This window comes from Misgurnus anguillicaudatus, chromosome 7 (assembly GCF_027580225.2).
Source record: "Misgurnus anguillicaudatus chromosome 7, ASM2758022v2, whole genome shotgun sequence".
NCBI classification, from domain to species: domain Eukaryota; kingdom Metazoa; phylum Chordata; class Actinopteri; order Cypriniformes; family Cobitidae; genus Misgurnus; species Misgurnus anguillicaudatus.
The window spans coordinates 3,715,163-3,737,211 of NC_073343.2; the positions used below are offsets into that span (position 1 = coordinate 3,715,163).

At 37.3% G+C, this 22,049-nt stretch overlaps 1 protein-coding gene across 2 annotated transcripts in view; it reads right to left on the reverse strand.

Annotated features, from left to right (window-relative positions):
- Positions 1–2,645: 2,645 nt before the first annotated feature.
- The window catches only part of adck1 (aarF domain containing kinase 1), a 158,569-nt gene continuing 139,165 nt past the window's right edge, over positions 2,646–22,049 (reverse strand). For both annotated transcript variants that reach the window (XM_055171810.2, XM_055171809.2), the window contains 2 exons: positions 10,610–10,803; positions 2,646–3,413 (listed from right to left, as the gene is read on the reverse strand). In XM_055171810.2, coding sequence (XP_055027785.2) covers positions 3,245–3,413; positions 10,610–10,803 — 363 coding nt within the window. In that variant the 3' untranslated portion in view covers positions 2,646–3,244. The remainder of the gene's footprint in view (positions 3,414–10,609; positions 10,804–22,049) is intronic.

The window sequence follows — 22,049 nt, forward strand, 5'->3', positions numbered from 1 at the left end:
ACAGATGAAAGAAGAATTATACATTATAAAGACAAAAGGGCTCTCAAAGTTCAAAACGCAAAAACTTTTGCCTCTGTTTGTCGAAAACATATACATAATTTACGTTAAACTACGTATATTTTTTTCTTCACTTAGCTATTGACTTACCCGGCAATTTTCTGTGACCTGACAACAAACATGGCAAATAACAGGATAACACAACAGCTTGTAAAAACATCAAGGTAACTGAGAAATGTAATAGAGCACTTATGCAATTTGAGCCACAGAAATGATTAATTACACGTTTGCATGGTTCCTGAAAAGCATGAGCTGCATTTCAGGCCTGACAGGATTAACTGTAAACACGGTAAATGACACATTATTGTGGATGGCAAAACTAGGATTCAGCAATTTAATTTTTGCCACGCAGCTGAGCAGACAGTGCTGTGGAAGACACATGTTGAGCCATAACTACGTCCATCATTCTGTACTTGGCAACCATGACCAGCTCTTTAACCTGGGGGCTCGGTGAAGGGGGATTTGACTCTCTAGCTGCTGGGTGTTTTTTTCCATGCTGGCAGACGATTTATTTTAAAGCTCCCCTTCTGTGTCCCCCCCATCAGTTGTACCTGAGGGGGCTAAACTTGGAATGGAGAAATAGGGTAGCAAATCCAAATTTTCGTTCAACATCTGAAAGAAGTCTCACTGACAATGAACTCTCAAATGGTTGCATTGTAGTCAGAAATAGTATTTATAATGGAATATTACAATAGAATAATAAAAAAAGAAATCTAAAAATCAAGTTAAAAGAAATACTTGAAATAGAAAGCCAAAACTGGTGATAAAAATTGGTGATAACTTAAAGGGACACTCCACTTTTTTATTTTATTTACTAATTTACTAAATTAACTTCTTGAGTAAACATTTGTTTTTACCATTTTGGAATCCATTCAGCCGTTCTCCGGGTCTGGCGGGACCACTTTTAGCATAGCTTAGCATAATCTATTGAATCCGATTAGACCACTAGCATCGTGCCAAAAAAATAACCAAAAAGTTTCAATATTTTTCCTATTTAAAACTTGACTCTTCCGCAGCCACATCGTGCACCAAGACCAATGGAAAACCAAAAGCTGCAAGTCTCGAGGCAGATATGGCTAGGAACTATAATCTCATTCTGGCGTAATAATCAAGGACTTTGCTGCTGTAACATGGCTGCAGGAGGGGGCAATGATATTTCGCAGCAGCCGAAAGTAGTTCCCTTAGTAACTTTCAATGGCAGGGGACTATTTTCGGGCACTGCGTAATATCATTGCACCTCCTGCAGTCATGTTACGGCATCAAAGTCCTTGATTATTACACCAGAATGAGAGTATAATTCCTAGTCATATCTGCCTAGAAAATCACAACTTTTAATTTTCCGTCAGTCTTAGTACACGATGTAACTACAGAAGAGTCAAGTTTTAAATAATAAACATATCGAAACTCTTTGATTATTTTTTAGTGCAATGCTAATTGTCTAATCAGATTCAATGGATTATGCTAAGCTATGCTAAATTTTTATGCTAAAATTTAATTTTTCGAAACATGATTTGATTTGGATTTACTTAGACTGCTCTGTAAAGTTGGTTTAACATAAAAAAATATTTTTTCAACTTAAATTTTCTCACATTAACTGAAAATTTTAACATCCTTAAATGTTTAAATATTTTAGGTATTACCAATTAATTTTTAGATTTTTTTTTTCAAAATGTTTAAATGGTAAAAGTTTTTTTCTTTTTGAGCAGCTTTCAATTTTTACAGTGTGCTTATTGTGATTGAAATACACATTTTCCAACAATTTTACATGACAGTTAAACTGCAATTGCAAATATGAAGAGTTTAGTTGCAAAACGCAATAATTCCATTTTTTAACATTTTTGTCAAAACATGTTTATTATGTTATCATGTTATTATTTTGTTTTATGGTGCTACTTAGCTGTATTTTTTTAAGTTATGAAGGTTTAAATCAAAACAAACCAACTGCAGTTGAATTGATATTAATTGGAATGCACAACCAAAAAACGAGATTCCTGAACAATTAACTCTTTCGCCGCCATTGAGAGAAAACGCTTCCCCGCCAATGACGAGTATTTCCGGCTTTCCGCAATACCGCCACTAGGTGGCGCCCTTCCGCAACTATTTAAAACCGGAAGTATTGCCCTATGGCAAGCTGCTGCATGTCCGTGTCTGTTTTAAAGATCGCTCTGAATGGGATCTCTATGAAAAGTCTGTCACAAAAATGGAATTATCTCTGCTTTTTGCTCAAAATGTGGTGTTTTTGCAGAAACCTACCCATATTCAAAAGCTGATTACAAAAGAACCACTGAAGGTAGGATGAAACGTTTTTTTTTTGTGTTTAAAAGCAGAGGGTCTGTTCTTTCATTTGGTATATTGTATGTCTATATATTTGAAGAAGAACATTTTCTGAAAGGCATTAAACTTTTGTGAAAATCATGAAAAACGCTGGTGCTGGCTGGCAACTTTTTAAAAAAAAACGCTGGCGGTGAAAGAGTTAAAAAAAGTTTATATCGTTTTGCAAAGAAACTCTTCATATAAAACAAAAAATTCTCCCATTTCTTGACTCAGCATGATAAATAAAGAGAGTTTAACTCAGAAACCCAGTAAACTGTTGTTCATAAACTGTTATGAATTGTTAAAAAGTTCTTCAACAGAAAGGAAGAGGAAAATCCAAAGGAATGTGAAAACAGATTGTGAAAAGGATTTTACATTAAATCTGTAAAGAGGTAACATCTAGAGAAGATAAACAAGGCAGCTCAATGCTGATTTCACATGTCTGGATTTTGCACAATGTATATTTACTGTACATACAGTACCTGCGAAATAATACAAATAACTGAAAGTTAAACATGCAGTAAGCACTGGCACTAATACATATTGCCTTTACAAAAACTAACCATGATTTTTTTGGTATATTGATTACCGCTGGCTATATATATATATCCTAATGGTGTATAGTGACCAACTGGAATAAAACCATGGTTAATTTTCATAAGGGTAATCACATGACCTTGCACTGACCTTATGTCTGTGCATTACTAAAATGACTTTAAAATACATTTATTCCATTTGACACTATGTAAGACACACAACTGAGAATCATTAATAAAAACATCCAATGCATTTGGCTGATTCCTGAGTTCAGTGCTAGGATCACTGTTTGGTTCACAAGGGGCTGGCCTGGGTTACATAGCCTAACACCCGTGTCTCAGTTTGGGTACGGCAAGCAGCCGAGGAGATAGTAGACCCATCTGGCCAGTGCAGAGCTGCGGAGCCACAACATAAGTTCATACAGGCCTATTTGGCAGAGAGCCCAATGTTCAGACAGTGAGATCTGCAGTCGCCTGGTCCCGGACTTGGTTTTACTCATCTTGTGCCTAAGAGAGAGAGAGAAAGAGAAGCAAGAGAAAGATAGACAGATAGTTAAAGTAAGCTGTAAATGATTTACATTGTGTTTGGCTTGGACTTCACGGTACAAGTGAGTAAATTTAAACAGGGCACATTAGGTCATGTAATATTAACAGTGTCTCGTAAAAAAAGAGGTAGAGAGAGATAGTGAGAGAGAGAGAAAGAGAAACAGAGAGAGAGAGTAGTGCCAGTGCTGTAGTCTCTTGGATGTCCTTAGGGAAAAGCAATGACTCTCCAGATGCATCTCGCATTGTGTCAGAGCAAACCGCTTTAAACTGACAAACAGCAAGTGCCATCACATTAATTTTCCTGCATGCTTCTTTAGAAAGCAGAAAACAAAGGCAGAAAGAAATTAAGGGGTGTAATGGTGAATCTACAGTATATCTGATCTCATTGTATCTACATTAATTGTAGAGCGTTCTATTGGAGTTAAAGATTAGTTTGACATGATGTGTCAGACAGAAGGTGTCAGACCACGGCCTCATTTCTACGATCCGACAGGAACAACTGACACCACTAACAGAATACTGGCTGCAAACAGAAAGCAGGGACTTACAGGTATTCAGGAGTCAGTCACGATTCCTCACCTGTCCTGCTTGCCAAAAACCTTGCAAAAATATCAACCGCAACATGTTGCATGCTAGCACACGATGTAGCTGTGTAGACAGAGCACAAAATAAAGATTTTCCAACAACTGACAAATCCAGATGAACATACTGTATTTCGTACTAGTCTTGTCACTTTATTTCGACTTCTGGAATAAAAGGTGAATTGTGATCCGTACAGCAACAAAATTGTTTGGCTGCAACAGATCATTGTGTCACTTACAGCATCATATAAAGATGAATCATGTCCATGACAAACTTCAGGTAACTGCTAAGATCATACATGGGTGATTCTCACGAAACCATTGAAACACCACGGCACTAATGATTTTAACTTTAAAATGTGTAATATAGTAACATTAAAAAGCATCAGAATTAACACAATACTGTGTTCTACCTTGTACAATGTGTGATTTCAACATGAGAATTTATAATTGTAAATTTTATCTCATTTTCTGCTGAAATTCTCATTACCGCAATGTGTCTGGCTGTGTTTGAACATGCGTTATGTTCACAAAACACAAAAATATTAAGAAAAAAAAAATAAATGGATGTTTTGCTAGACTACTTTAGATGACAGAAAAAATATTTAGTGAATATGTATAATAATAATGAAGAAAAATTAGGAAAATTATGTGTCCATGCCTGATGTTCTCATCCTCCGCAACACTTTTTGAGAACAGTTTAAGCACACATACAGAATTTTAATAAAGTTTGATTTTGAGTGACCAAGCACATGGACCAGTTACTTCAAGATGGCTACCAGGTAAGATCATTTTTTGCAGTTAATTTGAAATATTGTCTTGTCAGAATGCTTACACAACATTTTGATTATCATTACCGCAACAGATGCTTATTAAATGTTAATTTAATCAAATAGAAGTATAATACTATGATTTTAAATGCATGTGCAGAATCTCCAAATTATGTTCTTTCAGGTTTGTCATGTCATTTTGAAAATATGTCAGTGTTGATGTTTTCTGACTGTTGCGGTAATGAGATTTTTTAGGACTAATTTTTTAAATTATGTTACAAAAAGTGTTAAATGATAAGTAAAAGTTTTTAAATTAATGTTTCCATTTACTCCAGACTTTGTTTTTCAATGTCTGGTGGGAAAAAAAGTAAATTTAAGCAATTTTTACATTTTCATGCTTGACATTTTTAAAACCAAGTTTTCGTGAGAATCACCCACATATGCAACACAGTCAGACAACAACAGTGTTTATAACTTTATGGCCCAGACAATTTTAACTTGCAACGGCACGAGCCAAGTGCTTATTTCGGGCAGTGGGTTAGTATTCAGAAGTGTTGTAGTATTACATAACCTGCTGTCTATTGAATTATATATGCTGAATGTTGCATAGTGAGATATAGAGGATGTTGTCATGACGCTGCAGGACATCAATTATTAACCCTGCGAGGTCCCTGAGAGCTGAGGACAGTGACAGGTGAACCCGCGTGCACTACCAGTCTTCTTCATTTTTAAAAACATCAATCAGACAGAGGCTACGGTACATATGAAACCTGAAAAATGAGGTAGGAAGGCATTCAAATGTAATTTTTGTCATAGTTACATTATAGAATATCATATTGATTACATTTATTACATGCCACTCTGGAATGCTTGATTCTGATTGGCCAGTGGTGAGGTTTGAAACTAATGCTGCGTTCAGACCAGCCGTGGCAGAGGCGTCAAGCGTGAGTGATTTCAATGTTAAGTGAATGTAAAGACGCGTTGACGCGCGTCTGGAGGTCTGCCGGTGCAAATGAGGCAATTTAGCGCGGCGCGTTGGACGCGATTCCACCTCATTCGCGCATCTAGTTCGCTCGAATACGGGGAATTGAGCATTGTCGCGGGAAACGCGTCAGTTGAAAAATTTGAACTTTGGCGGAAAAACGTGGCGCGTTAACCAATCAGTAGTTTGCATGATTACAGAAAGCGAGCGAACTCGCAGAAGCCCCTCCCATGACGCGAATTTCCGCGTGAATGTCTCGAACTAGAATTTCACAGGTGAATAAAGCGAGTAAACTCAAAATGTTCAAGCGGCAACCTAGAAGCGGTAGACACGAATTTGACGCCTCAAACGCAGCTGGTGTGAACCCACGGTAATAATGCAGCCTTATCCGGGTACTGCAAGTCATCTTGACAGGTGCAATATAATAATATATATAGCATATATAACATATATAGCCTTTATGAGATTTATAACAATATTTATAACATGCAGCTAGCTGGTTGTTATCGACCTTTGCGTCGGTATCCTCATCACCCTGTTAGAATGTATTCTGCGTTGACAACCCGCTGGCTGTACATTACCCTTACATTACATCCTCATACATTTATGTTGTGAACATGCTTATGCAACACAAAATCTCAAAGAAGTTGAAACTATTTTACAAGGTGGGTTATTTGTTTGAATACATTTGGTCTCATTTGTAAGTTTTAGTACTCATCATTTGTATGTTTTAGTTTAATCTGTTTACGCCCCAGTGTTGTTAGGTTTAGGGGCTGGGTGGGGCTTTATTATTGCTTTTTTCTAATAATCGTATTTTTTATACAAATTTGCCACCTTTACCTCCATTACATACAAGAAAAACGTACGGATTGGCTCACCGCATGCCGCCCATCAACCTGAACGTTTTTGTCATTCACTTAAATTAAGGGTAATTACTAAAGAGAAAAGTCTAACGTCAGCAGTTTAAAAGGCTGAGCAATTGAAAGAAAAATACTTTTTTACTTTTTCTGATTTCACCACCATCATTAAGTGTTTTAAAGCATATGCCCCTAGAAGTGTATTCACACGGAGTGGAAATAATACTAAACAGTGTGAGACTACAGAACAAATGCTGATGTCACTTCCTTTTCATGGGGTGACTAAGAAACAACATTGTGTCTTTGAAACACAACTGAGGTTGTGTTACAAAGTAATGTATGTGGGTTACAAAGAGTACAGAACAGCGACAAAATACAAGAAATCTATCAGTATTTTTAATTGTTAAAGAAAAAGTATAGCCGAAAATAAATATTCTGTAATTATGTACTCATCCTCAAGTCGTCAAAAAAACACAAGCTGTTATTTTTTCTATAAAAAATAAAAGCAGAATTTTTTTAAGACGACATTTCACAAGACCTTTTTAAGATGTCAAATAAAGTTTTAGCTCAAAATACCATATAGATAATATATTATAGCATGTTTAAATTGCCACGTTTTAGGTGCTGTTTTTGGGTGTCCTTTTAAATGCAAATGAGCTGATCTCTGCACTTAATGACAGTGCAGTGATTGGATAGTGCAGATTCAGGGGCAGCATTATCCCCTTCTGACATCACAAGGGGAGCCAGATTTCAATTAACAATTTTTCTCACATGCTTGCAGAGAATGGTTTACCAAAACTAAGTTCCGATAAGAATTAAATCGATAAAATAACGATTGTTGAAAAAGAAAGCGCGTGTGTGCGGTGCCTTCGCAAAACACATACAGTCGATGAAAAAATGAAACAAAGTGCAGAAGTTAAACAAGCCATAATCACAATGATGCTCAATGCCAAACACACACCTGGGCTTTTTAACATCATGCGAGACGAGGCTGGCTACTAACACAAGGAAATGGCATTCGCAGTGGATCTGATACAGAAAATGCAAATACGGTTAGGATACTGAAAGCAAAGACCCTCTTCATGGAAGCCTGCAAGATTAGCATATTAGCATAGCAACGCTACTAACGCTGCTCTACACAGGGAAGGAGACAAGAAGCCGTTTTTAATGAAAAATTAAAGTGTAATCTTAAATTCTGGCAAGAAACTAAAATGTAAACTGTAAATGACTGTCGTTACACTGAAGACCCGCAACATATATCATTGATCATCATTACTGACTGGCTGAGGCGCTACATGCTAAACACTTTTCCGGGTTTTCTAATGGAAGGTTGAAATCTTCATATTATAAGCATCTTTGCTGAAAGTACGACGATAAAAGTGCCCTTCGTGTGCTTCTTGGATATAATTACAACAAACTGTGTATCAACGACTCAGAAAGCAAAGTAAACAACTAGAAAAATAATACTTGATGATAATGAAACTTTTATTTTGTCATGGACGCACAGACTTTCATACGACTGTGCAGAGTGCCCATATGAGGCGGAGTTATAAGGCATCTATAGTCATTATATTTCATTACGAGATTACATTTATGATTTTTATCAAAACACCAACTACATCGAGTCACTTTACAATCCCACTAGCATGTTTTTTAGACAAAATAAAATCTTTCAATTTGTGTAAGGAAGCTGGCGTTTTTACGCACACTTTTGTGTCATTGGCTATATGCCACTCCTGTAAAGGCTTATTGCACTATTACAGTTAACGATTATTTGATTGATTGATCGTTAATTTAAACGATCATCGAATATGAGAAATTGCATAAATTGACATCCCTAGTTAACATGACGCACCGAAAACATATTTTGACATGATGAGCCACACAAGTGACATGATTGGCTAAAAAAACGTTTTTATGAGCTTCGCATCGTGCGCCCTCGAAAAAGAAGTCACCGGCCACCACAAGAACCTTTTAGTTTCAAAAACAAAACCACTACGGCATCGCTGTTAAGAAGCTTTACAGTATACTGTATGTAAGAACAGAATGTGTTTCACTATTTTTAAATTCATGACACAAACTTTAAATGAGGATATTGTATAATTTTTTTAAAGAAAAATAACTTGCTCCTCAACCATACCTATTGTAAACCTTTTGTATGGCAGCAGAACACTTTCAATATATTTTATGATGTTTATGATTACTTTAGTTTTTTTATGTCCTGTTTGGATCTTATCAAAAATATTTTGACTTTTGTGTGCTACCGAAACAACAGCAACTTGATGGTGAGTCAATAATGACAAAATATAAATTTTTAGGTGAACTATTATATATTTCACAGTTCGCTCTGTGAAACGCCAACTCACAGTAATTGATGACACAGCAAACATTTCTGCTCACATCAAACTAAATCAATGTGATGGTCCAGTTAATTCTCTCTGGGTCAGTCTTAGTTTTTCTGCTGGATCTGTGAGCACGGCAATGGGTAATGGATTTTAGATTCTGCGTGCCGCACTTTGCTGCCATTTGGTTTTAATAAAGATGCGTTGAGGCAGACGACATCGAGTTTCATGTCTGGGTGATTCTTTCTTTCTGTACGGCTGTAAAAATCCTTTACCAGCAAATGTGAACGTCTTTTCTCTGACAACCATCAAGAACCTCCTTCAAATGCCAACGATTTTCTCCCCCAATCATTTTGTTCTTCATTAGAATGGTGCGAATGAATCAATATGATCACTGCTCACTGCTGCGGAAAGTACAATATACTACAATACAGCCGTGTTTGCTCACACACTAGTATTTTAGGGTGGTGGAAGTGCAAAAGAGTGGCTGCTAAGTCACGTTTAGGTGTGCGTGACTGTGTCGAGATGCGTTTAAGCGTTTTTGTGAATACCCGCAGTGTCATTTATATGAAAAGGATTTCCTGTGGTGTGTTTATGGGTAACTGGAGTGAGAGAGATGGCACTGTTTTTGAACGCTGAGATGACAGAGAGTTAAGATTCTGAACATACACTCAGAGATTAGTGTACTATATACTGTATACTATATTACACTTTATACAAAAGTTCTCGAATCTGATTGGCTAAGAGCCCTTCCCAGCGATAATTCTACTGATAACATAACCGCTTTACCGTTTGTATTAAGGCCTGTGTGGTCTGATCCAACAGATTAGCTACTGTAGCCGAAATTGCTGAAAAAGTGAATGCTGGTTCTGATAGAAAGGTCTAGTGGAGTCCATGCCTCGATGGGTTTTGGTGGCAAAAGGGGGACCTACACAATATTAGGCAGGTGGTCATAGTTATGGCTGATCGGTGTATTATACTATTTTACCATGATGTACAGTACAACACTACACTACACTAATTGTGCCAAATGTTACCATACTGTACAATAATGTAGTACACTATATAATATACTGTAGCTTTACTTGACTGTAAGAGTACTATGGTTATTGTTGGCTCTTAAAGGGAAAATATGCTCATTTTCCAGCTTTTCTAGAGTTAAACATTTGATTTTACCGTTTTAAAAACCATTCATCAGCTCTTTGGGTCTGGTGGGACCACTTTTAGCATAGCTTAGCATAATCCATTGAATCTGATTAGACCATTAGCATCGTGCTAAAAAAATATCAAAAGAGATTCGATATTTTTCCTATTTAAAACTTGACTCTTCTGTAGTTACATTGTGTACTAAGACCGACTAAAAAAATTTAAAGTTGTGATTTTCTAGTTAGATATGGCTAGGAACTATACTCTCATTCTGGCGTTATAATCAAGGACTTTGCTGCCGTAACATGGCTGCAGGAGGCGCAATGATATTACGGACTGCCCGAAAATAGTCCCTTTGGTTACTTTCAATGGCAGGTGACGCGTAATATTATTTATTAGTATATTAAATGGCTATATTAGTACTAACATGACAGGGCATATTAGTAAAGGCTTTTGGATGGGTACTACAGGTGTTGTACCTGGCAATGGCACGGGTGCAGCAGCGGGACATGTTGATAAAGGAGCTGGAGCTGGCTCTGGTCTGCAGGGTGGTCTCGATGCCTCTCAGCAGGTCAGTGGTCTTCATGAGCAGCAGCATCTGCCGGGGAACCCTGTTCAGAAGCTCACTGATCTGAGGGAGGTACTGTGCCGCATTTGTACGGATCTCAACATCCTGATGGGGAAACAAATACACAGCGTGAGATTTCATCTCAGTCCCCTCGTCAGAGCATTTTTAAATTAAAGCCGTGAAAGTACAAAACATGTAAACACACTTCATGTATGCAAAGTTTATCGGTTTCAGAGATGATCCTCAGTCTGACGTTACTAAGTTAAGTGCACACCCATCAAAACACGTGCCAGTAAAATATTCAGTAACAATTTTAGGGGTCAAAGTAAAGAGGAGAGCGCATGTGTGAGGAAGAGGAGGGGTGCAGATGGAAAAATGGAGTAGCTTATTTCACAGACAACTGAGAAACTAAGTGCTTGAAACTGCGACTGTGAAGATTAGCTATTTTGGCTCTGTCACTTCAGCAACATCAGCCCCCCGAGTTGATACTCCCGGCAAATTTTTATTAGTAATCAGGCATGAAGACTTCCCCTCCTCCACCCGCCTGACTGGAAAATAAGATGGATTTCATTGACGTCTGTTTGGCACATGGCAAACACAAGCAATAGGAGAATTTGCATGATGCTGAATAAAAACAAACCAGCATTCATAATGAAAACAAAAAAAACTGTTAGCTCAGCTATAAACGTGTATAAATTAATATGTATATACATATAAATCTATATACATTAATCACATAAGGTCTGACAAGAGTGGCAATTTCCATTAAATGCATATTTAACTGACCAGCATGAATGATTAAAATCACAAACCTCAATTAAGGCAATTAAACCTTAATAACACATTTAAAATGTTTAAAGGATTAGTCCATTTTCTTAAAAAAATAAAATCCAGATAATTTACTCACCACCATGTCATCCAAAATGTTGATGTCTTTCTTTGTTCAGTCGAGAAGAGATTATGTTTTTTGAGGAAAACATTCCAGAATTTTTCTCATTTTAATGGACTTTAATGGAACCCAACACTTAACACTTAACTCAACACTTAACAGTTTTTTTAACAGAGTTTCAAAGGACTCTAAATGTTCCCAAATGAGGCATAAGGGTCTTATCTAGCGAAACGATTCTCATTTTTGACAATAAAATAAGAAATATGCACTTGAAAAACTGTTAAGGGTTGAGTTAAGTGTTGGGTTCATTAAAATGAGAAAAATCCTGGAATTTTTTTTCTGAAAAAAAAAAAACTACTTTTTTCTCGACTGAACACAGAAAGACATCAACATTTTGAATGACATGGTGGTGAGTAAAATTATCTGGATTATCTGGAAAATTGACTAATCCTTTAATAATACACTGAAAATTTTTAAACAAAAAAGTGAAATTGTTTTGGTAGATAAAACACAAAGTTAAATGAATAGTTCACCAAAATTGAAAGAATTCATATTTTAGGTATATATTACTTTCTTTTTCAGCCGAACACAGTAAGAGTTATATGAAATAATATCCAGGCTCTTCTTGGCTTTGCAATGGCACTGGATAGTGTCCCATTTTTTAATTTCCAAAAAGCACATCCATCCATCCATCAACAAATAACCCATACAATTATTAACTCTATCCCACCATTGAAGAGTTAACTCGTTAATAAAGAGGAAACACTTTCCTGCCAATAACAAGTTTTTCCGGCAATCTGTATTTCTGTTATTATCCGACAGGTGGCGCTCTAACCCAACTTATAAAAACTTTGTTTTTTATAAAACATACTCCGTGTATGTTTTAAAGATCGCTCTGAATCTCTAACAAAAGTCCTGTACAAAAATGCAATTATCTAAAATTTTGTATCTTTGAAGAAACCAACCCATATTTGAGAGGTGATAAAAAGAGAACAAATAAAAGAAGAACATTTTCTGGAAGACATAAAACTTTTGTGAAAATCATAAAAAATGCTGCCGCTGGCTGGCAACTTAAAAAAAAAATGCTGACGGGGAAAGATTTTAAAGGGATAGTTCACCCAAAAATGAAAATTCTGTTGTCATTTACTCACCCTCATGTTGTTCAAAACCTGTATGAGTTATTTTTTATTTTGATGAACACAAAAGAAGATATTTTGATAAATTATGGTAAGCACACAGCTGCCTTAACCATTTACTTCCATAGTAGGAAAACAAATATTATGGAAGTATTGCAATAAATAATGATGAAGACATTTTGATAAATGATGGTTAGCACACAGTTGACGGTGCCAATTGAATTACATCGTATTTGTTTTTCCTACTATGGCTATACTACTAAGTCAATGGTTACCATCATTTATCAAAATATCATCTTTTGTGTTCAAAAGTAAAAAGAAATTCATACAGGTTTAGAACAACATGAGGATGAGAAAATTATGACAGAATTTTCATTTTTGGGTGAAATATCCCTTTAAATGTCTTTAAAATCAAAGTGATGGGATTTTGTCAGGAAAATATGTATATTTAAACTTTATATTCAACCCTAACAAACTATGACAACGACCATCAGCCATTTACAAGAGCGTTAAGTTGAAATATATATTTTTAATTTATTAAAAATATTATTATTACATTTATATTAACATTTATGCATTTGGCAGGCATTTTTATCCAAAGCGACTTACAGTGCATTACAATGTACCCATTTTTTATCATATGTGTTCTCTGGGTTCAAACCAATGATTGTTTGTGCTGCTAATGCAATGGTCTACCATTGAGCTATACAGGAAATAAGTCAAATAAAATAAAAAATAATAGACAATTATTAAAGGTGCTCCTAAATGCTTGGATTTGAAACCGTTCATCTTTAAACTCTCTATCACCATTCACATAAGACGTTGGGGTTACACTACATATGGTCTGAGATGGCACCGATGAACTATTTTCTGCTCTTAGTTCTCCTGGGATGGGATTGAGAAGAGAAGGTGAGGTAGATGTGAAAGCAGGTGAGTTTGTCTTACCATTTTAGACAACCTGTGATTCTCTCACTGTTTGAATAGAGCTGTGTTGCCTATTTCTGTGACTTATGTAGTATAAGTTCACATTATATAACCAATTCATGCAAAAATCCAGACGTTTACATACGTTTGCAACTGTATATAACACAGAGATAGTGTGCATTAGGTAACAAGCTGTGAAAATAGCACACTGCACTTTAAACATCTACAGTACAAAACCACACTTCTGAGAGCTGAAGTAGAGCAAAAAGCAATCAAACTTTCTCTTTAACCGAAATAACTACTTGTGCCCACATACCTATAAGTAGTCATAAACTTATAACAAAGTGTAAACGTATAAGTGTCCTATAATTTGAATCGGCCAATTGTTTCGGTGATCTATGATTTTGCAGTCTGGTGGGAATCGTGTGTGTATCCTGATGGTCTCACATGGGCATGGCTCCCACGGTTGGCATCAACCCGATTGTGTCTGGCTCTTCTTTTCCCCAGGGCTGATCTATCCTGAGAGGGCCCGGAGCCAAGAGACATGTCTGGGGCCTGCAGAGACCCACGAAGACCCCACCAGCCCGAGGCCCACAACAAGCTGCTGCAATGGCCAGGACAGGTGTAGACCAGTATCAATGCCAAACACATGTCTCTGGAATACAGGAGGGGTAGTCTTATAGTCCCATCTTGCTCTACTAGCAAGCAAAAAAAAAAAACTTTAAACGATAACTTCGAAGGAAATGTATAATAAAAGACAAATATGTTAAAGGAACACGCCCAGATTTGGGGAATTTAGCTTATTCACTGTATCCCCCAGAGTTAGAAAAGTCCATGCAAACCTTTCTCATTTCCGTGCGTGCTGTAACTCTGACTGACGCAGCCCCCGCTAGCTTAGCTTAGCACAAAGACTGGAAGCAAATAGCTTCAGCTAGCATACTGCTCCCGATAAGTGACAAAATAACGCAAACATTTTCCTATTTATGTTTTGTGATTTGTATAGTCACACCGTGTACAAATAACAAGGTGATATGAGACACAGCTATCTTTTAACAGTATACATACTGGGAACTATATTCTCAGAAGGCGAAGCACTACTACTTGGGCGGAGTGATTTGCACAACTCTGACCGAACTCTCTGCTCCTTACCAGGGGGCTTTCTCGGGTGTTGTGAGCAAACCACTCCAAGTAGCAGTGCTTCACCTTCTGAGAATATAGTTCCCAGTATGTATACTGTTAAAAGATAGCTGTTAAAGATAGCTGTTAAAGGAATAGTCTACTCATTTTCAATATTAAAATATGTTATTACCTTAACTAAGAATTGTTGATACATCCCTCTATCATCTGTGTGCGTGCACGTAAGCGCTGGAGCGCGCTGCGACGCTTCGATAGCATTTAGCTTAGCCCCATTCATTCAATGGTACCAATCAGAGATAAAGTTAGAAGTGACCAAACACATCAACTTTTTCCCATTTAAGACGAGTAGTTATACGAGCAAGTTTGGTGGTACAAAATAAAACGTAGCGCTTTTCTAAGCGGATTTAAAAGAGGAACTATATTGTATGGCGTATAGCACTTTTGGGAGTACTTCGACTCGGCGCAGTAACACCCTCCCTCTCCCATTATGAGAGTGAGAAGGGGATCGGACTTTTCAGGCGAGTCGAAAAGTACTCCCAAAAGTGCTATTACGCCATAAAATATAGTTCCTCTTTTAAATCCGCTTAGAAAAGCGCTACGTTTTATTTTGTACCACCAAACTTGCTCGTATAACTACTCATCTTAAATAGGAAAAATGTTGATGTGTTTGGTCACTTCTAACTGTATCTCTAAATGGTACCATTGAATGAATGGGGCTAAGCTAAATGCTATCGAATGCTATCGAAGCTTACGTGCACGCACACAGATGATAGAGGGATGTATCAACAATTCTTAGTTAAGGTAATAACATATTTTAATATTGAAAATGAGTAGACTATTCCATAAGAAAATAGACTATACAAATCAACACATAAATAGAAAAATGTTCACGTTATTTTGTCACTTATTGGAAGCAGTATGCTAGCTGAAGCTATTCGCTTCCAGTCTTTGTGCTAAGCTAAGCTAGCGGGGGCTGCGTCAGACAGAGTTACAGCACGCACGGAGATGAGAAAGGTATGTATGGACTTATCTAACTCTGGGGGATACGGTGAATAAGCTAAATTCCCTAAATCTGGGCGTGTTCCTTTAAAGGGGCCATGTCACATGATTTTTTAAAGATGTAAAATAAATCTTTGGTGTTCCCAGAGTACACATGTAAAGTTTAGCTCAAAATACCACATACATAATTAATTATAACATGTTAAAATTGACACTTTAGGTGAGAGCAAAAATGTGGCGTTTTGGGTGTGTCCTTAAAAATGCAAATGAGATGAAGAAATTCAAACACTGATTGCAATGATGGTAGTTTGTTGCAATTGAAACTTAATTGTGCTGTGAATTATTTGCTCTCTCCCTCTTTCTCTTTGCACTAAATGGCTGTGGCATGGTTGGATAGTGCAGATTAAGGGGCAGTATTATTATAATAAGACCTCCTTATGACATCATAAGGAGAGCCAAATTTCAATGACCTATTTTTCCACATGCTTGCGGAGAATGGTTAACCAAAACTAAGTTACTGGGTTGATCTTTTTCACATATTCTAGGTTGATAGAAGCACTGGGAACCCAATTATATAAACATAAAACAAGTCAGATTTTCATGCCATGGCCCCTTTAAATGTAACCTTCCTAAGAAAATAATGGATGTAGGCCTACACACAATCTTTTTATATTACTGCCTGACGTGCATGCTAAAACCTTTTCCAGCAGTGAGAAAACACCCATTGGTAGAAACATCTGACAGGATTTTCGTCACCCAATCAACTAAGCAGCAAAGCAGGTCATGCTGTCAAAACCCCTACATTCCCTTGCTCCTTAAGCAATTTGGACTACTAATTGAAATACAACATCCTAAAGGAGAATTCCCAGAAATCACCTTGGTTTTTGGAGACAAATAAATTAGATCACTTGGTGCATTTCATCTGCAACAGTATGTTAATGCTTGAAAAACATGAGCAAGCCTCATTTTCCTGTCCATTTATCCACTAATCCTTAAATCTCCATCTCTAAAAATTTCGAAAAGGGGGGGGATTAGGTGCTAAATTAAGTGGATTTAAGTTTGGTATCGCTTGGGTGGGATTTACAGGCGCCGGCAGCAGCTAGCAGGAACGAGGGGTTTGGATTAAAATAGGACACGGGACACTTGGTCTATGACCTGAAGCGCTTCGGCAACATTCAACCCGTATGCCCTCACAACTCTCTGCATATATATCTCACCGCTTGTGCCAACAATAGGACAGAGAAACATGTGAATCCATGTGCATGCATTCTCTCAGATACTCTCGCCCGCCATAACGTCAACCCCTGGGTGTTTAAGAAGTACTTTTATAGAGGAACTTCACATATAAAAGTTTTTCTTTCATAGAGGCACGTAGAGGCAATTCCACCAGGCCTTGCATAATAAGTTTTATAACTTTATGGATATAATTTACTTTTAGTAAGACTGTGTCATCTAGCACATTATCATTTTCCATTATAAGCTATTTTTATTGCATCCCTGATACTGCATCCCCTTCAGCATCTCCTCCTTTTGAAGTTAGTCGGCACTTCAAAGTTCAACTACAAGGCATGTCTCCATTCAAAAGACAAGAGGTAATCATGAGGTAAGTCACCAGCTTTGTTCATGCGCCATTTTTCCCCGATGACTTCTAGGTGGACGTGGTGCGGTGCATAAAGGGGTCAACCGCTCTGCGTGAACGTGATCTGGACAAAATTAAAGACAGACTGACGTGTCATGCTACCATACAGTAATCAGACAGCTGGGGAGAGAGAGAGAGAGACCTGATTAGACATGCTTCTCTCCATCTCTCTCTCTTCAGTAAAGCAGAAGTTGAGAATATGGTCATGTCCTCATAGCTCTTCCCTGGGGATTTTGGTTAGGAGCCAGAGAAGGACCACGACTGCCTAACAAACTGGCCAACAGACTCGCTACCCATCAAATCAGTCAGCATGCAGTAGCATTGAGATTGATAGTCCCTTCCCTCGGCCGAATACCTAATGAAGAGAAATTCACAGCTTGCCTTAGGAGGAAGAAAGGAGAGGACGTTAAAATAACAATGCAACAGTCCTGCATATTCACGAGCTCTTCAAATACACATTTCATCCCCGTGAGGAGTCAAAAATCACTATATAAAAGGATTAACCGCTTAGTGCTCTACGCGCTGCAGCTTTCTGGATCAAGGCACCGAGGAAATGGGTCAATCTGATCAAGCCAACAAGTTGGAAACCCACTGGGAGATTTGGAAAAGCTCGAGGAAACCTGAACTGACCTGAGGTGTGTTTGTGGCAAGTTTTATTATTTGTCACAAGAAACATGCACAAGAACAATTTTAGCACAATATTGATACATTGTAACCAATAAAACATACATGGGAACAACTAATTGCAAATTATTTAAAATAATAGTGTGCTCCAAAGGGGAAAAGCCCATGAAAGACGAGGTAGCGGGAGTTTTCTATTTTGGAAAAAGCCCTCGAGGAACAATAAACACAGAGCCAACTTCACAAACGTGACACTGCTTTCTTGTGGCCAAATGCTGATAAGTGCAAACAGACACTTTTCACATAAGAAAATCGAAACAAAAACTAACCTGAGGCTAAACAAACAAACCTTGAAGTGAATTTGTTTCGCATTACCACGATATGCCTGAGACTTTTTAAGCATTAATATTAAAAAAGGCTATGAAAAATCCCTGGGTTAGGATTTGCTTTTACTGTGGCTGTCCATAAACATCTACTGTACACTATAAAAAATATTTTTGCCAATATTTTTAGTTTAACCAAAGTCCTTTTAACATACTATTTACTTATACACAACATTGAAATAGCTCAACTTATTTTGATGAGTCAATGTTTAAGGGACACTCCACTTTTTTTGAAAATAGGCTCATTTTCCAGCGAAAACGAGCCTTTGGAAACTCTTTGGTCAATTTTGAGCACGATGCTAATGGTCTACTTAGATTCAATGGATTATGCTAAACTATGCTAAAAGTGGTACCACCACTGATGTTTATCTTAAAACATCAGAAAGGTTTTTTTAGAGGTGTATTTACTGTACAGTCCAGTGAAGGTAAGGCAGAAATATAGTTCTTTTAGTGTGACCCTGTCACAAAGCCTGAGGATCAACACAGGGCACTGAAGACCTCTTCAGAAATAGAGACCTAGACTGGAGTATGTCAGATTATTTCTTTTTTTCTCTATTTCTCTTAAAGTGAAGTGAGACTGACACGTATAAAGCCAAAAAAGAAACTGGCAACAAAACTGACCCTCTTTATTATCAAGTCTTTCTGTACAGCAGATAGGTTAGTAATGCATTGTACTAGCAGCAAAAAAGGTAATGGGTTCAATCCCTAGGAAACAAACTGATAAAATGTATGCCTTTGTAATGCACTGCAAGTCGTTTTGATAAAAGCGTTTGCCAGTGGCATATAAAATAAATAAATAGCCATGATACTTATTGTAAACCAATACTTTGTGCATGTTGCTGTAAATTGAAGGAAATGTTAATCATCTTTCATCATAATGTAAAAGCTTACCACCCTTCCCGTCTGCCATTGTTTGCTAAAACGACTTGCCCTTAAAGGGACACTCCAGCCAAAAATTACTCCATGATGTACTCACCCTCAAGCAATCTGAGATAAATATGTCCATCGTCTTCAGACGAGCACATTTGAAGTAATTTTAGTAAATGCCTTTGCTCTTCCAAGCTTTATAATGGAAGACAACAGGGATCAGGGAACAACTTCTGAATTTAAACCCCTAAAAAGTGCATTCATCCTTCACAGAGGTAATCCACATGGCTCCAATGGGTTAAAAAAGGTCTTATGCGGGTAATTGATGCGATTTTGGCAACTAGCTGCCAGTAACTTACTGTATATTTTACATTTATGTTATTTACTGACAACAGTTTATTCAAAGTTAGGATTACTCCATTTTCTTAAAAAAAAAAACAGATAATTTACTCACCACCATGTCATCCAAAATGTTGATGTCTTACTTTGTTCAGTCGAGAAGAAATTATGTTTTTTGCGGAAAACATTCAAGGATTTTTCTAATTTTAATGGACTTTAATGGACCCCAACACGTAACAGTTTTAATGCAGTTTAAAATTGATTTTTTTTTTTTAAGAAAATTGACTAATCCTTTAAATGAACATGCAAAATTTTCAGTCTTTATCTTCTACAGTAGAGGTCTACACGGGTCCAAAAATTCCTACCCGAACCCGATCAGACCCGCAAATGTGCTACAATGAACCGACCCAGACCCGTCTGTTGTTTTGAAAGCTGGACCCGGAACCGACCCGGACCCGTCTATTATTTAAAAGCTGGACCCAGATCCGACGCAGACCCGTCTATTATTTAAAATCTGGACCCGAACCCACACAGACCCGACCGGCAAATATTCTTTAGCTAAATGTTATTAATAAGTCAATAAACAAGTAGCAAAAATTAAACGTTTTGTCTTACCCATAAAAGTTAGTCTTCTCCCTCCTTGTACCTGACTGTGTGATGCACAATCCTTATTTCCAAGAAAGTTCCATCCATGTTATTCCTCTCTTGACGATTGAAATGTTCAATGCTTATTCCAGCTTTTAAAGTCCGCTTTACAGTCATGGTGATTAATAACGCAGTTTTACATCGGGTCAACTTGCTTAATAATGTTTGCCCATTTGGATTATAATAACGATTGCTCGTTCAGTGCCATGGCTGCTTTCGTTAGCTTTACTTCTTTGCTATCATCTCTGTGCTCTTTAAACAGAGTTGTGAAAACTTTAGATATAACAGCAAGACGGTCAATTTATAATATTATTATAAAAATTAGAGAAGTCAGTGCAAAATGCGTGGTACGGCGGAATAGGTCCCGCCTTCTAAATAAAAGAGCCAATTGTCAAAAGTAAAGTCATTGCGTCTCACTGCAGAAGCTCCTGACTGGTAGCCAGAGAAACATTAAAAGAGCACATGCGCGTTAGCTGCCTGGTTGGAGCAACCAAATATAAACTTTTTAACGCAATTTTAGCGTCATATAAAAAATGTATGCGACAGTTCATCTAAGTTTTTGTTGCTGTTTTTGAAATATTTTATTTAAATGTGAGTGTGTGTTCTCCGAGTCCGATTGACATCGGGTATTACCCACAATGTTAAACAGACCCGGGACCCGAAGTAATAGATTGAGACCCGACCCGGATCCGGCTGATCATTTAAAATATAGACCCGAACCCGTACGGGTCCCGGGTCTTCCGTGTAGACCTCTATTCTACAATAAGTTACTGGCAACCAGCTGCATAATTACAGCAATTTTTACAGTGTATTTTTCTTTAAATTAAAGAGCCACAATGTTTACACTATTTATTTATGAACAGCTTATTGACTTTGCACTTCTGTACATTAAACTAGCATAGGAGAAACTATTTTAACCTTGAAAAATGACACACCCAACCTTTAGATTGCACTTCTGTTCGTATCTTCACACAGATTTTCCTGATCTCTTATTTTATCTTTTCTTTCACATCCTAGGTTTCTGATGGACAAGCAAAAACATCTGACCACAGGAGGGCCGGTCACACTTTTTTACGGGTTTGTATAGCAGACAGGCTGAACAGCTCCATGTCCTCTACCCTGCAAATATATACAGCTGTAGGGCAGCTATTAAAACACATGGTGCTGATCAGTGAGGACAGCGGTATGAACAGTCCAAAAAAGCTCTCCCCTGGGACAACACAAAGGCAATTACACAGGAGAGAGGCTATTCTTCGTGCCTGCCACCACAATTCATTATTCACATATAATTCATTCAGGACCCCGAGCTGACCGGATGGCCTTAGCAGGCAGGGATAATGAGGGATTGCTTTTGCCAATGGGCTCCTAACAAACTAACTACCAATTTAAAGGGCAGCTGTGATGTTTATCAAAATGTAAGTGTTATGAAAATAGATGAATAAATACAATTAACAGGTAAGAAAACATATATGGCTGAATAAACATGTTAAACTGACTTTTAAACTGTACAGATTACTCTGAGCTTCAGATGGATTCTAAGGCCCAGAGACGTATATGAAAGTCACAGTGCTTGGTATTTTAAGATGATGACATATTTGCTTTTAAGAACTGAAAAAACAATCTAAGTCAGACAAAGACAAAACATTCCACTTAATATAGAGAAAGTACTTCAGCACATATACTCTGTGAACAACGCTAATAGCTCAAGAAACAGAAATTGAGCAGTTATATCATTTCTGAGAAGTTTAAAGGACCGGCCAATTATATACCAT